Source organism: Triticum dicoccoides, chromosome 6B (assembly GCF_002162155.2).
Source record: "Triticum dicoccoides isolate Atlit2015 ecotype Zavitan chromosome 6B, WEW_v2.0, whole genome shotgun sequence".
Lineage (NCBI taxonomy): Eukaryota > Viridiplantae > Streptophyta > Magnoliopsida > Poales > Poaceae > Triticum > Triticum dicoccoides.
The window spans coordinates 492509552-492526772 of NC_041391.1; the positions used below are offsets into that span (position 1 = coordinate 492509552).

General features: G+C 42.2%; 1 protein-coding gene across 1 annotated transcript; it reads right to left on the reverse strand.

Moving 5' to 3' along the window:
* Nucleotides 1–39: 39 nt before the first annotated feature.
* LOC119323200 (14 kDa proline-rich protein DC2.15-like) lies at nucleotides 40–779 on the reverse strand. Its single transcript, XM_037596795.1, has one exon. It carries the CDS (start codon nucleotides 704–706, stop codon nucleotides 326–328), a length of 381 nt encoding a protein of 126 aa, XP_037452692.1. The 5' UTR covers nucleotides 707–779; the 3' UTR covers nucleotides 40–325.
* Nucleotides 780–17221: the final 16442 nt, after the last annotated feature.

The window sequence follows — 17221 nt, forward strand, 5'->3', positions numbered from 1 at the left end:
TTTGCATACTTAAGAAGTTGTCAAGTTTTGAACAAATAGTCGGCAAAATAATACTTAATACTCCATTCATTGGATAGCTAGACACACCAATTGCACATACAACCCCAAGTACAAACATCATTGCATCTCCCCCGCAACACACACGAAACATGCACAACAATTGGCACACCAGATAGATCTGAAGCAGTTCTACATTCAGAACCAACAGAGTAAGTAGACAAGGATATCGACGAACCCAACATGCATGCAGTCACGAATGAACGTTGTTTTCGTGTGCGCGCGCTGCATGCAAGTACATGAATACATGATGAACTACGTAGTTTAATCAAGCGCAAATGAAGCCACTTGGGAGGTTCTTGCCGCAGTAGTTGACGAGCAGGCTGAGCTTGAGGGGGATGTCGAGGCTGATGCCGAGCACGTTGGCCTTGATGGCCGTGCAGAGGCAGACGGCGGCCTCGAGGTCGGCGAGGCCGCCGAGGATGCTGCAGCACGGCTCGGCCGGCGGCTGGCCGACCTCGGCGCTGACGAGGCCTAGGACGTCGGCGCACGCAGCGAGCTTCAGTGCGTTCTTGGGGCACTTGCTGTGGGACGGCGTCGGTGTCGGGGTCGCCGGAGTCGGCGTCGGGCAGCTATCGCCGCACGCGTTGGCCACGGTGAAGACGAGAACCAGGCTGAGGGCCACGAGGAGGGAGGCCTTCGGCACCATGGCTGCTGAAAACCCGATGGTGCAGAGGTGCTTGCACGTACGGGTTGGCTAGACCTAGAAGAGTGCTTGTGCGACTGTGGACGTGGCTGAAGAGGGGTACGTACGTGGGTATTTGTAGAGGAGAACCGAAACCCTAGCTTCATCATCATTTTCAGAATACTCCATCTTACAAGATGTATCTGCAGATACCTCCCTGAAGAAAATGATTCACGAGCAGAATAATTCGTAGCTCCGTCCTGCGAGTCCGTGAGACGCGTAGGGCTAGCTTGAGCTGTGGCCAGATTGGGCGCAGAGGCAGATGTTCGTATCATTGCTTTCTGGAATGCGAAGATGACATGTCTCGGACTGCTAGCAGTGCACGGTAACCCATGTGCAGGCAGTGGAGCTGGCAAGATAGAATGGCAGCGAGGCAGCGGCAAGGCTCCAAGACGACGGCTCGGCAGCTTCCTCTGCTTGTGGCCTTGTGGGCCCGACGGTCAATGCTGTGCTGCCGTAGGCACCTCTGGACCAGATCCCTGGCTGGCTCGAGCTCGATCGGTTTCTGCCCTGCCATGGCATCAGCGTCATTTCATTGGGTCGCTTGACGAGCGAAGGCAAAATTTCGCGTTTTGACCCTTTTTACAAAGAAATTCGAGATCTGACCCTTGTCTGAAACTATTTCGGGATCTGACCCTTTTGACTACCGCCAGGAGGGCTGGCGGTAGGTTTGCACGTCCTACCGCCATCATCAGTGGTGGTAGGCCCTCTAATGGCGACTGACGGCCGTCGGCGCGTACTGACGGGGGAAGTGCCTACCGCCACAGCCTGAGGCGGTAGGGTTCGGTGGCCTACCGCCCGAGGTGGTGGCGGTAGGTACCGAAGAGGCAAGTGATGCTGCGGGCGGGCCCTACCCCACCCACCAGCCCGTTCTTCCTCCTCCCCTCGACTCGAACAGAGTCGAGCGCCGCCTCTCTCCTCATTCCGATCCCCTCCCTCGATCTCCCTCTTCCCTCCACCATTTTCGCGGATCTTTGGAGCAAATCGAAGAGGCCGGTAAGCTCCTCCATTCCCTCCAATCAGTTTTGCAATGGTTTTTTATTTTTGAAGTTATTTTTGGCACTAGGTGCAACCTAGGTTTTGGTGTTGATTTTTTTATGATGTTTTAGTTGTTTAGGAGTATATGATTTAGTAGTAGGCCTATGTGAGGATGTGTGGGTGAAACAATTGCAACATATGTGAGGATATGTTGGTGAATGCATATATGTTGGTCCATTTTATTTTGTGATGTATATATGAATTTTATAAGAAATCTTTCTGTATGTTGAATGCAAGATTGTGAGGATAAAGGCATAACAAAATTCGTAGATGGTTAATGTATTGCAAATTTGTGAAGATGTATGTTTTGCAAAATTGGTAGGTGGTTAATGCATAGTGTGAAAATGTGTGTATTTCTATTTCATATAGTTGCAAATGTATGAACCCTAGGTTTAGTCTTTCTTATAGCCATACGAGGAACCCTCTCTAGTTGATATGATGAACTCTAGAACCTAGATGAACCCTAGGTTTAGTCTTTCTTATAGCCATATGTGATGATTTATTGTGTGAATATTGTAGATATTTGTTTTGCTTGCATTAGAACAAATATTGATGTTTAATTAACTTTATCCAATCAATGCTTATATAAGGAACATGGCGCCACCACCACCAATTGACGAGGATGATGACTATGAAGACCCACTTGAGGAAGCCATCTGTGCTCAAAGAGTGAGGCTGAGCGAACGGGAGGTGTGCAACCTATGGGACAACTTTCTGCCACGTGCTGAGTTGATCGGGGCGCCATTCGTGACCCGTCTGACAAGTACCATGATCGATCGACATGTCATGGTATGTTATTAGTGTAGAATCCACGAAATTGTTAATAGTTTAAATAATCCATACTTATCAATTGATATGTTTTTCTTATTCAGAAATTGCCAAAGAGCCTATCTGAGAGTTGTGGCATCGAGGCTGATGAAGAAGGCTATGCTAGATTACGCATTACCGCAAGGGGCCCCGTCACTACTTGTGCGTACGGTGTGGAAACGGACGGTCGCACACATTTAAGCACAGATGGGTGGAAGAGCTTCCTCGTTGACAAGAATCTTCATGTTGGATAGGCCATCCTTATTACTATCAGGAAGACCAACCGTCAAGGCTTAAAGATGATGATCGTCATCGATATCATCTAAACTATATATGCGTGTGGCTGCTGATGATCGTCATGTTTGATTGCTACCTATTTTGGCTTCGTGAAACTATTTGGATGTGATCAAACTATGTTATGTTTATGTCTATGAAATTGTGATCAAACTATGTTATGTTTATGTCTATGAAATTATGATCAAACTATGTTACTTGTGTCTTAATGTGTAATGGCAAAACTAATTATGCTTATGTCTATGAAATTGTGCCTATTGGTTCTTATGTTCAGGGCCCTTGCATATTTCTATGAAATTGTGATCACACTATTTGGATGTGATCAAACTTCTTATGTCTACAAAATTTTACACGAAACACAGGACCCTACTGCCAGGCTCCCTGGCGGTAGGGTCAGACAGCCTACCGCCGTGAGCCCTGGCGGTAGGGTGAACCTACCGCCAGGACGCTTGCATATCTCGTTATAGAAGGCATGCACGGCAAAACCCTGCCACACCTTACCGCCAGATCCCCTGGCGGTAGGGTTAGACAGCTTACCGCCTGGTTGTCTGGCGGTAGGGTACTTATCCACGTCAGCGCGCGGTGACGGCCCCCGTCTTCCTCTATCACACCCTACCGCCAGGGTATCGGGCGGTAGCCTGTCTAACCCTACCGCCAGGGGCTCTGGCGGTAGCAAAAGGGTCAAATCCCGAAAAATTTTCGAACGGGGGTCAGATCTTGATTTTGTTTGCAAAAAGGGTCAAAACACGAAATTCAGCCACGAGCGAATACAATTCACATGTCACAGGAAGACCAGGAGATCCACCGGAGGAGGGATACCGACTTTTGGGTGGGGCAGCACTCTGCGCCGGTCGACCGGCGCTGCAGAGCCGTTAGATGAAGCCTCCTAGCACTGTTTGATGGCCTTTTTTTTAACACCCGAGACGCTCATATATACGCACATTCACTCATTTCTATGAATGCATGCATGCACAGACATCCATCTTGAGATTGATGAATTCGTCACAGGCGTCTTCAGAGTTAACGGAAATATCTTCTCCTACCGAACGCCCATCCTCGGAAGGCTTGGAATAAATTCAGGAAAATGCGAACATCAATATCAAGTCTAGGACTTGAATCATGGTGCGCTAGAAATACCATTATCCTTCTAACCATTCAATCATATGTTGGCTCGTGATGGTCCCGTTGTTTCTTCCCCCGCGTCTTGGTCAAGTCTTCTCTAGTTCATAGGGTAGAAATATCATGGTAATAAGAAAACCATAGGAAATGACATGACATGCATCTCATTATGTCATCTCACTTTCTATAGAGAAAAATATGTCATTTGATTCATATGATAGAAATTTTCTCATTGGGTCTATGCTAACTTTTATTTCTTTGAAATGTGAAGGATTGCTTATTATCCTACATAAGAATAGGAGTTCATGCCTACAAACAAATGGCTCTAAAGAAATTTTCATGCAAAATTTCTATCATTTAGAATTCTTACGAAATTCCTCCAAACCAAAGGAAGCCTTAGTGCACAGAAAAAATAATCCCTTTTACCCCCGACTCACACATCTCCGCCTCCAGCCCATGCATGTGCAGTTCCGACGAGGTACGACAACACCGCCCCAACCTTGAGGTTGCCCCTACTCATCTGGGCCGCATCGAGGTCCAACAACATCCCCTTGTGGTCATTGTTGTAGCATTCTGGATGGCCTCCGAGACTGGTCGTAACACACATGAAGTAGCCCCGCCAGACGTCGGTTGCAGCTCACCGGGCATCATCTGTAGCACTCACTACTAGGAAAGGGCTTATAGGTGAACTCAAATCAGTGGTGGGCACAATAGGTCACCGCCACAACTATTTTGGTGCCAGTTACCCACCACAGCTGCCGACATTGCAGTGGCGGGTGCGGCCGAGAACCCGTCACAAGTAAACTCTTCTAAACTAACCCGAGAGGAACCAACTGTGGCGGGTCTAACCAAGCGCTCGCCACTAGTTTTGGACATAGCAGTGGTGGGCTCGTAATCCGCTTGCCACACCTACATTTCGACAAGGTGCGCCAAAAAAATTCCAAAAATTGGAAAAGTTTCCTGTGACGGGTGCTCCCTGCTTCCCAACACTGCTTTCTCCACACACATACCACTTCCGCCCGCCTGTCCCAGCCTAAATCCATCTTCATTTCTTTCGTCAGTTCCTCTCCCTATCCCTCCCTCCCTCCTCCCCCTCGGGTGCCCGAATCCCGCCGCTGGAGTCTCCTTCCACATCATCCGCCGCCGTGAACGCTGCTAGATCTGACTTCCACGCCATCTACCGCCTCGACCACCGTCGTCTGCCATCGCCACCATCGTCGGAGCCTGCTTCCACGCCGTCCACCGTCGTCTGCCGCTAGAGCCTGCTTCCACGTTGTCCACTATTGCGTCCGTCACTTCCACACAGTCCACCATCACGCCCGCTACCGAAGCCATGTCCCAAGGTATGGTATCTCCCCTCCCATGTGCCGTTGCTGAAGATACATTATACATTGGCTTCAAGTAGGGTTAGGATCTGCCTCTAGGTTTCTAGAATTAAATTAGTTTTAGATAGGGTCAGGGTTTGCCTCTTCGTACTTCTTAGTTTAATGTTGGCAATCTTGTTTGATTCATATTTCTATAATTAGAATAGATAGTGGCAATGTTGTTTTTGATTTATTTTTTGCATTGCAATAGAGAGTGACAATGTTATCCGTCTGCGGTACATGTTCTACTTCCGTTTTGCCAATTTTCTGGCACTCAATGTGTTCACTTTTTCGCAAAGGTCATGCTGAATTTCTTTCATGGCACTCAATATGAGTGGCATTTTTGCAATTAAATAGAGAGTGGCAATTTTGGTTGATTTATATTTTGCATTGCAATACAGAGTGAAAATGTTACCCGTCCGTTGTACATGTTCTATTTCCAGGGGTTGAACAATGAGTGCCAACGTTTTGGCGAAATGTTGATTAACTTCTGTCTCGCCAAATTTCTGGCACTGAAGTTGTTCACCTTTTATGGAAAGGTCATGCCGAAATATGAGTGGTATTTCTGCATTTAAAATAGAGAGTGGCAATGTTGTTTGATAAATGCAATACAATATGATTGTTATTTATAGGGATTTGATTACTTTCATAACTTATCACTCATGTTAGCTATTTATAATTGATAAGTGCATCATAATGATTCATCGCTAGGGATCATGGTGCGCAAGGCTTGCCATATCTGCAAAAATCCTTGTATGGATAGTTTGATAAATGTAGTACAACTCGGCATCTTCTTGAAGGGGGGATTCAAAAACTCTATGGTAACAATATTTAACTTTAGAATTTAATTATAATCATTTGCTGAATTTTTTAACCATCTTTACCATTAATTAATAACTGCATTTTTCTTAATTGTTGCATAGCGTATCCCATGCAAAGTAAGAGCTGACTTCAACAATATAATCGATGGCAGTTTCCACTTTAAGGATGATAAAGGGCGCATATTCAAAGTTGATGTTCATAAGCAAAATGATAGACCACCTTATGCGGCGATGGATGGAAGAGCTAGCTTTCAGAAAATAAGCTCGACGAGGGAGACTACATTAGATTTTACTTGCATGGAGCGGTCAACAGGTTAAGGACTAAGTATTTCCCTGACCAAGATCATTATGAGCTTGACAAAGATGTTGAGGATGACCATGATGATGATGGCGAGGATGATCATGACATCGAGAATGATGATGACATCGAGGATGATGATGTTAGCCAAGTTGATGACGATAGCCAAGATGATGAGGATGAGAAAGATGATGATGATAGTCCATACAATTCTGCAATTTTCTCTCAAAGAATGAAGGAACTTACTGAGGATGAGATGACCAATCTCATCACTATCCTACCATCAAGTGTGCAATACTTGGGGAAGCCATTTGTGCATCGTTTAACTAAGACCAACATCATCAAACACGTCATGGTATGTTTTGTATTCTTTCCTTTTTCTGTTCAATATGTGGCGAGATGTCTAACATTGTGTTCTCTATTAGCTTTTAACCACGAGGATCTTGGAAATTACCTATGAAGATGATTTCCGGCCAGGACATTCCTGTCGTCGAAAAAGCTGGAGTACTCCTTGGAGCAGCAGGGCCTGTCACCAGCGTTCAGTACAAGATGGACACAAGCCACATATCATTTTATGAGGTTGGCTGGCAGGAATTCTTGAAGAGAAAGAGACGACTAAGGGTTGACAAATTGGTGCTAATGACGATAAGGAACAACAACAACAATAACTTACAGATGATGGTGGTTGTAGACCTTATTAGAAATAAGGTCCAAGTAAAAAATCTGAGGAACTCTTTGTTAGTTAGTTAAGATGCCTGTGATACATTTATGTTGGTTTGCTAAGTGGAATAAATTTTAAGTGTTAGTACATGTCATGAAGAGTACTAATTAACTAGTGAACTTGCATCCCTAACCTTTCGGTGACGTGTTCAATTTGCTTCTAATCTCCAAGGTCGCATCATATTGCAATTTGTTACATGGGTCTTATGCTAAAGACAACCATGGTAGCACAATTGTTGTCCTCACTGCAAAAAAATTAATTTGCATGCCTAAGCTTTCAATAGCGGGCAAAATTGGTTTGCCCACCACATCAGGGTCACTAGCACTGGCAGGTGCTTGCCCACCACTGATGCCATTTTAGCAGTGTCGGGCAGCCCTGAGAGCCTTTCCTGCCACTATGATGTCTACTACACAACCTTTTTCTTGTAGACGTTGTTGGGCCTGGAAGTGCACAGATTTGTAGGATAGTAGCAAATTTCCCTCAAGTAGATGACCTAAGGTTTATCAATCCGTAGGAGGCATAGGATGAAGATGGTCTCTCTCAAGCAACCCTACAACCAAATAAAAAAGAGTCTCTTGTGTCCCCAACACACCCAATACAATGGTAAATTGTATAGGTGCACTAGTTCGGCGAAGAGATGGTGATACAAGTGCAATATGGATGGTAGATAAAGGTATTTGTAATCTGAAATTATAAAAACAGCAAGGTAACAAGTGGTAAAAGTGAGCGTAAACGGTATTGCAATGATAGGAAACAAGGCCTAAGGTTCATACTTTCACTAGTGCAAGTTCTCTCAACAATAATAACATAGATAGATCATATAACAATCCCTCAACATGCAACAAAGAGTCACTCCAAAGCCACTAATAGCGGAGAACAAACGAAGAGATTATGGTAGGGTACGAAACCACCTCAAAGTTATCCTTTCTGTTCTATCTATTCAAGAGTTCGTAGTAAAATAACATGAAGCTATTCTTTTCGCTCAATCTATCATAGAGTTCATACTAGAATAACACCTTAAGACACAAATCAACCAAAACCCTAATGTCACCTAGATACTCCATTGTCACCTCAAGTATCCGTGGGCATGATTATAAGATATGCATCACACAATCTCAGATTCATCTATTCAACCAACACAAAGTACTTCAAAGAGTGTCCCAAAGTTTCTACCGGAGAGTCAAGACGAAAACGTGTGCCAACCCCTATGCATAGGTTCATGGGCGGAACCCGCAAGTTGGTCACCAAAACGTACATCAAGTGGCACATGATATCCCATTGTCACCACAGATAAGCACGGCAAGACATACATCAAGTGTTCTCAAATCATTAAAGACTCAATCCGATAAGATAACTTCAAAGGGAAAACTCAATCCATTACAAGAGAGTAGAGGGGGAGAAACATCATAAGATCCAACTATAATAGCAAAGCTCGCGATACATCAAGATCGTGCCATAGATAGAACACGAGAGAGAGAGAGATCAAACACATAGCTATTGGTACATACCCTCAGCCTCGAGGGTGAACTACTCCTTCCTCGTCATGGAGAGTGTCGGGATAATGAAGATGGCCACCGGTGATGGGTTCCCCCTCCGGCAGGGTGCCGAAACGGGCTCCCGAGAGGTTTTTGGTGGCTACAGAGGCTTGCGGTGGCGGAACTCCCGATCTATCTTCTTCTCTGATGTTTTTAGGGTACGTTGGCTTATATAGGCGAAAGAAGTTGGTCGGGGGAGCCTCGAGGGGCCCACGAGAGGGTAGGGCACGCCCAGGGGGTGGGTGCGCCCCCTATCTCATGGCCTCCTCGAGGATCTTCTAACGTGAACTCCAAGTCTCCTGGATCATATTCTTCCTAAAAATCACGCTCCCGAAGGTTTCATTCCATTTGGACTCCATTTGATATTCCTTTTCTTCGAAATACTGAAACAGGCAATAAAACAGCAATATGGGCTGGGCCTCCAATTAATAGGTTAGTCGCAAAAGTAATATACAAGTGTATAATAAAGCCCATAATCATTCAAAAACAGATAATAAAATAGCAAGAATGCTTCATAAATTATAGATACGTTGGAGACGTATCAGCATCCCCAAGCTTAAATCCTACTCGTCCTCGAGTAGGTAAATGATAAAGAAAGAATTTATAAAGTGTGAATGCTAGAAGGTGCACAAGTTTGATCAATGATAATTTCAATCACCTTTTCTAGCATGATTATATGTCATAACAGTAGTTCATCTCATAAAACTTCTCACGAATAAGTAACAAGCAATTCACATGTTAAAGCATAGACCATAAACTTTCTTGAAAACTAGCAAACTTCATTTTTAGTCATCAAACAATTGCAGTTCATCTTATTTTCAGGAATAGCAAACTTCACATACTCAACTATCATATAGTCTTCTACAATTGCTAACACTCACACAATACTAATGGTTATGGAGTTTTAATCAGACACTGAGAAAGATAGGGGCTTATAGTGTTGCCTCCCAACGTATTCACCTTTGGGTGATATCAACAATAATAGTTCATGCTAACTTACATCCAATTGGATATATATATCAGGATCACCCCAACACAAAGTGCTTGCCAAAGGATAAAATGAAAAAGGGAAAGGTGAAGATCACCTTGACTCTTGCATAAAGTAAAAGACATAAGGTAAAAGATAGGCCCTTCGCAGAGGGAAGCAGAGGTTGTCATGCGCTTTTAGGGTTGGATACACAAAATCTTAATGCGAAAGAACGTCACTTTATATTGCCCCTTGTATATGGACCTTTATTATGCAGTCCGTCACTTCTATTGCTTCCATAACAAGATCGTACAAAGCTTATTTTCTCCGCGCTAATAAGTCATGCTTATTTAGAGAGAAATTTTTATTGCTTGCACCGATGACAACTTACTTGAAGGATCTTACTCAATCCATAGGTAGGTATGGTGGACTCTCATGGCAAAAACTGGGTTTAAGGATATTTGGAAGCACAAGTAGTATCTCTACTTGGTGCAAGGAATTTTGGCTAGCATGAGGGGGGAAGGCAAGCTCAACATGTTTGAATCATCCATGACAATATACTTTAACTGAGATGTGAGAAAACATAACCCATTACGTTGTCTTCCTTGTCCAACATCAACTCTTTAGCATGTCATACTTAATGAGTGCTCACAATTATAAAAGATGTCTAAGATAGTATATTTATATGTGAAATATCTCTTCCTTCAATATTCTTTCATGAATTGTTCAAATGACCAATACAATGCTTGCTAATCTTCAATAAACTTACAACCTCTACTTCTTAGATGTGAAGTCATTACTCCCCATGGGATAAGCAAATAAAACATATATAAATTCAGATTTATGACATTCAACTCATTCAACCATTTACTCTTAGAATATAAGTGAAGCACACGAGTAAATGAAAAACTACTCCAACAAGATATAAGTGAAGACCAATGAGTAGCAAAATAATTATGTAACTATGTGAAAACTCTCTCTCATTTAATAATTTCAAATCTTGGTATTTTATTCAAACAGCAAGCAAAGCAAAATAAAATGACATTGCAAGGATAGCACAACTCATGTGAAGAAGCAAAAACTTAGGCTCAACCGATACTAACCGATAATTGTTGAAGAAGAAAGGTGGGATGCCTACCGGGGCATCCCCAAGCTTAGGTGCTTGAGACTTCTTGAAATATTATCTTGGGGTGCCTTGGGAATCCCCAAGCTTGAGCTTTTGTGTCTCCTTAGTTCCTCTCATATCATGGTTTGTCTACTTCTCAAAAGCTTTATCCACACCAAACTCAACAAGAACTCGTGAGATAGGTTAGTATAAACCAATGCAAAACCTTATCATTTTCTAATGTAACAAATCACTAAAATTATTATTCAACATTGAATACTAAGTGCCTCTGCATATTTAATACTCCTATCCTCAAATAGAATCATTAAACAAGCAAACATACGCAAACAATATAAACATAACAGCAATCTGCCAAAACAGTACAGTCTGTAAAGAATGCAAGAGTATCAATACTTACCTAACTCCAAAAATTGTAAGAAAAATACTATTCTGTAGAAGATTTATCATAGCTCAATATGCAAAAAGATTCAACATTATACCATTCTCTGACTTCTCTAGGGAATTTTTGCAACAGCGGTAAACTTTCTGTTATGAAACAGCAACATGTATACTTGCAAAATAAGCATGGTAAAGGCTATCCTTAACATTTTTTTATTGAAAAAAAAGATGCAATACATTATTCTAAATAACAGAGATCAAATACTAATAAAATAAAATGACGCTCCAAGCAAAACACATATCATGTGGTGAATAAAAATATAGCTCCAAGTAAAGTTACCGATGAACGAAGACGAAAGAGGGGATGCCTTCCGGGGCATACCCAAGCTTAGGATCTTGGTTGTCCTTGAATATTACCTTGGGGTGCCTTGGGCATCCCCAAGCTTAGGCTCTTTCCACTCCTTATTCCATAGTCCATCGAATTTTTACCCAAAACTTGAAAACTTCAACCACACAAAACTCAAAACAAAACTCGTAAGCTCCGTTAGTATAAGAAAATAAAACCACCACTTAGGTACTGTAATGAACTCATTCTAAATTCATATTGGTGTTATATCTACTGTATTCTAACTTCTCTATGGTTCATACCCTCAGATACTACTCATAGATTCATCAAAATAAGCAAACAACACATAGAAAACAGAATCTGTCAAAAACAGAACAGTCTGTAGTAATATATATCAAACGTATACTTCTGTAACTCAAAAAATTCTGAAATAAATTGGTGGACCTGATTAATTTGTATATTAATCATCTGCAAAAATAATCAAGCTAAAAGAACTCTCCAGTAAAAAATGGCAGCTATTCTTGTGAGCGCTAAAATTTCTGTTTTTTACAGCAAGATCACATAAACTTCACCCAAGTCTTTTCAAAGGTTCTACTTGGCACAAACACTAATTAAAACATAAAAGCACATCTAACCAGAGGCTAGATGAATTATTTATTACTAAACAGGAACAAAAAGCATGGAACAAAAATAAAGTTGGGTTGCCTCCCAACAAGCGCTATCGTTTAACGCCCCTAGCTAGGCATGATGATGACAATGATGCTCACATAAAAGATAAGAATTGAAACATAACAGGAGCATCATGAAGCATATGACTAGCACATTTAAGTCTAACCCACTTCCTATGAATAGGGATTTTGTGAGCAAACAACTTATGGGAACAATAATCAACAAGCATAGCTTCAAGATTTTCAACACATAGAGAGGAAACTTGATATTATTGCAATTCCTACAAGCATATGTTCCTTCCTCATAATACTTTTCAGTAGCATCATGAATGAATTCAACAATATAACCAGCACCTAAAGCATTCTTTTCATGACCTACAAGCGTAGAAAATTTACTACTCTCCACATAAGCAAATTTCTTCTCATGAATAGTAGTGGGAGCAAACTCAACAAAATAATTATCATATGAGGCATAATCCAATTGAAAACTAAAATCATGATGACAAGTTTCATGGTTATCATTATTCCTAATAGCATACAAGTCATCAAAATAATCATCATAGATATCAACTTTGTTCTCATAATCAATTGGAACCCCTTTCGAAATAGTGGAATCATCACTAAATAAAGTTGACACTCTTCCAAATCAACTTTCATATTCATCATAATAAGATTCAACATCCTCCAAAATAGTGGGATCAATACTTCCTAAAGTTGACACTCTTCCAAACCCACTTTCATCAATATAATCATCATAAATAGGAGGCATGCTTTCATCATAATAAATATTCTCATCAAAACTTGGGGGACTAACTATATCATATTCATCAAACATAGCTTCCCCAAGCTTGTGGCTTTGCATATCATTAGCATCATGGATATTCAAGGAACTCATACTAACAACATTGTAATCATGCTCATCATTCACATATTTAGTTCCAAACAATTTAATGCATTCTTCTTCTAGCACTTGAGCACAATTTTTCTTACCATCATTCTCACGAAAGATATTAAAAAGACGAAGCGTATGAGACGAACTTAACTCCATTTTTTGTAATTTTCCTTTATAAACTAAACTAGTGATAAAACAAGAAACAAAAAGATTCGATTGCAAGATCTAAAGATATACCTTCAAGCACTCACCTCCCCGGCAACGGCGCCAGAAAAGAGCTTCATGTCTACTACACAACCTTCTTCTTGTAGACGTTGTTGGGCCTGCAAGTGCACAGGTTTGTAGGACAGTAGCAAATTTCCCTCAAGTGGATGACCTAAGGTTTATCAATCCGTAGGAGGCGTAGGATGAAGATGGTCTCTCTCAAGCAACCCTACAACCAAATAACAAAGAGTCTCTTGTGTCCCCAACACACCCAATACAATGGTAAATTGTATAGGTGCACTAGTTCGGCGAAGAGATGGTGATACAAGTGCAATATGGATGGTAGATAAAGGTATTTGTAATATGAAATTATAAAAACAGCAAGGTAACAAGTGGTAAAAGTGAGCATAAACGGTATTGCAATGATAGGAAACAAGGCCTAAGGTTCATACTTTCACTAGTGCAAGTTCTCTCAAGAATAATAACATAGATAGATCATATAACAATCCCTCAACATGCAATAAAGAGTCACTCCAAAGCCACTAATAGCAGAGAACAAATGAAGAGATTATGTTAGGGTACAAAACCACCTCAAAGTTATCCTTTTTGTTCTATCTATTCAAGAGTTCGTAGTAAAATAACATGAAGCTATTCTTTCCGCTCAATCTATCATAGAGTTCATACTAGAATAACACCTTAAGACACAAATCAACCAAAACCCTAATGTCACCTAGATACTCCATTGTCACCTCAAGTATCCGTGGGGATGATTATACGATATGCATCACACAATCTCAGATTCATCTATTCAACCAACACAAAGTACTTCAAAGAGTGCCCCAAAGTTTCTACCGGAGAGTCAAGACGGAAACATGTGCTAACCCCTATGCATAGGTTCATGGGCGAAACCCGCAAGTTGGTCACCAAAACGTACATCAAGTGGCACATGATATCACATTGTCACCACAGATAAGCACGGCAAGACATACATCAAGTGTTCTCAAATCATTAAAGACTCAATCCGATAAGATAACTTCAAAGGGAAAACTCAATCCATTACAAGAGAGTAGAGGGGGAGAAACATCATAAGATCCAACTATAATAGCAAAGCTCGCGATACATCCAGATCGTGTCATAGAGAGAACACGAGACAGAGATCAAACACATAGCTACTGGTACATACCCTCAGCCTCGAGGGTGAACTACTCCCTCCTCGTCATGAAGAGCGCCGGGATGATGAAGATGGCCACCGGTGATGGGTTCCCCCTCCGGCAGGGTGTCAGAACGGGCTCCCGAGAGGTTTTTGGTGGCTACAGAGGCTTGCGGCGGTGGAACTCCCGATCTATCTTCTTCTCTGATGTTTTTAGGGTACGTAGGCTTATATAGGCGAAAGAAGTCGGTCGGGGGAGCCTCGAGGGGCCCACGAGAGGGTAGGGCACGCCCAGGGGGGTGGGCGCGCCCCCCTATCTCGTGGCCTCCTCGAGGATCTTCTGACATGAACTCCAAGTCTCTCGGATCATATTCTTCCTAACAATCAAGCTCCCGAAGGTTTCATTCCGTTTGGACGCGTTTGATACTCCTTTTCTTCAAAATACTGAAATAGGCAATAAAACAGCAATATGGGCCGGGCCTCCAGTTAATAGGTTAGTCCCAAAAGTAATATAAAAGTGTATAATAAAGCCCATAATCATTCAAAAACAGATAATAAAATAGATGAATCCTTCATAAATTATAGATACGTTGGAGACGTATCACACTACACGCCTTTTTGCGCCCGCCACTACTAGGCATTCCCGCAGTAGTGACAGCCCCATGCTAGTTGTAGCTCGTCGGCTGTCGGTTGTAGCACATCCCCATTGTAAGATCGCAAGTAGGTCTAAAGGGGATGATTAGACTACTTGACAAATAAAGACTTAAGCAATTCTTGACAGATTTTAGCAATTCTATCAAGTCTAGTAGCACCCTACACATACAAGTCTAAGATAATAGCGGCAAAAAATAAAGACTTTGCACATGAACGTAAATGAGGGGTTTGGAGATAATCAAACGCAATGAAGACACGGTGATTTTTCTCGTGGTTCCGATAAGTGATGCTATCGTATATCCATGTTATGGAGACTTCAACCCGCGGAAGATAATGGTTGCGAGAGTCCACGGAGGGCTCCACCCATAAAGTGTCCACGAAGAAGCAACCTTGTATATGCCATCATGGCTTACACCCACGAAGGACTAGCCTCACTCGGGGTAGATCTTAACGAAGTAGGCTATCTCCTTGCCCTTACAAACTCCTTGGTTCAACTTAACAAACATGGAGGCTCCCAAGTGAAACCTAACCAACCTAGGACACACCACTCTCCAGAAGGTAACAAATGTTGTTGTTGATGATGAACTCCTTGATCTTGTGTTTCAAAAGATAGTCTCCTCAATACTTAAACACTCTCTCAAGGATTTTGGCTATGTGATAGGAGAGGGACTAGAGTGGAAAACGATTTGGGGAGGCTAGAAATCAAGGATCAAAAGTTGGAGTGGAATCCTCTTAAGTTCAACACAAGTGTATGTGATTCTCTCTCAGAAATTAGATATGGGAAGTCGTGGCTTCGTCCTAGTTGCTCTCTCTGAGAGTTGGTGGAATGGGTGGGGTATATATAGGCAGCACCAAAAATCTAACTGTTACACACCTTTATGCACTATTCTGTGGGACCGGTATAAACACTCGGTGAGACCGATTAGTACAAAAGGTTTGGCTTTAGACTTTTCAATGAGATGGGATGGAACAGCTCAGTGAGACTGATGAGTGATGACCTAATCACTTTCTACTCTTTGATGAGACCGATTAAAACCTCTCAGAAATTCCGAAGTGAATGCAATTGGTTACAGAAGGTTGGCCAGTGCTCTTCGGTGGGATCGAAAGGTCATCTCAGTGAGACCGAGTTGCTAGGGTTTAGGCAGTGGCTATGTCAAGTGTATCTCGATGGGTCCGGTCGTATGTGTTTCGGTAGTATCGAGAAGAACATTAGGGTTTTGGACATAGATGAGTGTGAGAGTGTGGCTGGGGTTTTGGAGCAATATCTCTAAGCACTTGAGCAGTTAGACTATGGTCAAAACCTCATACACTTTTAATAGTATTAACTTTCCTATGGACTCAATGTGATCTTGGATCACTTAGCCAAAAATATAGTCTTGTAGCTTTGTCAACACATGTCCTTTGCCTTTTTAGGGGTCCACATTCACATCCCATTGCCATACCTAAATTTAACTTCCTGAAATATTCTTTGAGTAGGCATTAGTTCAGTGATGTATATGTTGTTATGAATTAACAAAACCATCCGGGGGTTAGTTGCACTTTCATCTGTGAGAGTTGCAACTCACCGCTCACCGGTTGTAGCACCGACGATGGCCGGTCCCAGCACTGAAGGTCATAGTCCGTTGCACGGATGATTCGAGATCCCAACATTGACAAAGGTATGTTCCAGCACGCTGCGGCATGATCACAACATGTTGAGGCTTTGGTTCAAAGCTTCTAGGATGCTATGCCTTTTCCGGCATGCCACGAGCTGGTTGCAACAAGTTGAGATGCTTGTTCCAGCATGTCGTGACGTCGGTAGTAGCACGCTGTCGCACTAGTCATAGCAAGTCAGGCAAGTAAATTGTTGATCATATTAATAAGAAGAGAAAGGAGGTGTTATTTCAGCCGGGCGACATGGTGTGGGTACTCTTTCGCAAAGATAAATTTCCTAAACAAAGCATGTCCAGGTTGAAGCCACATGTTGATGGACCATATAAAGTGCTTGCCAAGATTAATGATAATGCATACAAAATTGATCCTCCCATTGAAGAGTTCCGCATGAGTAATACGTTCATTGTTGCCGATTTGATGCCATATGATGGAGAGCACCTTAAT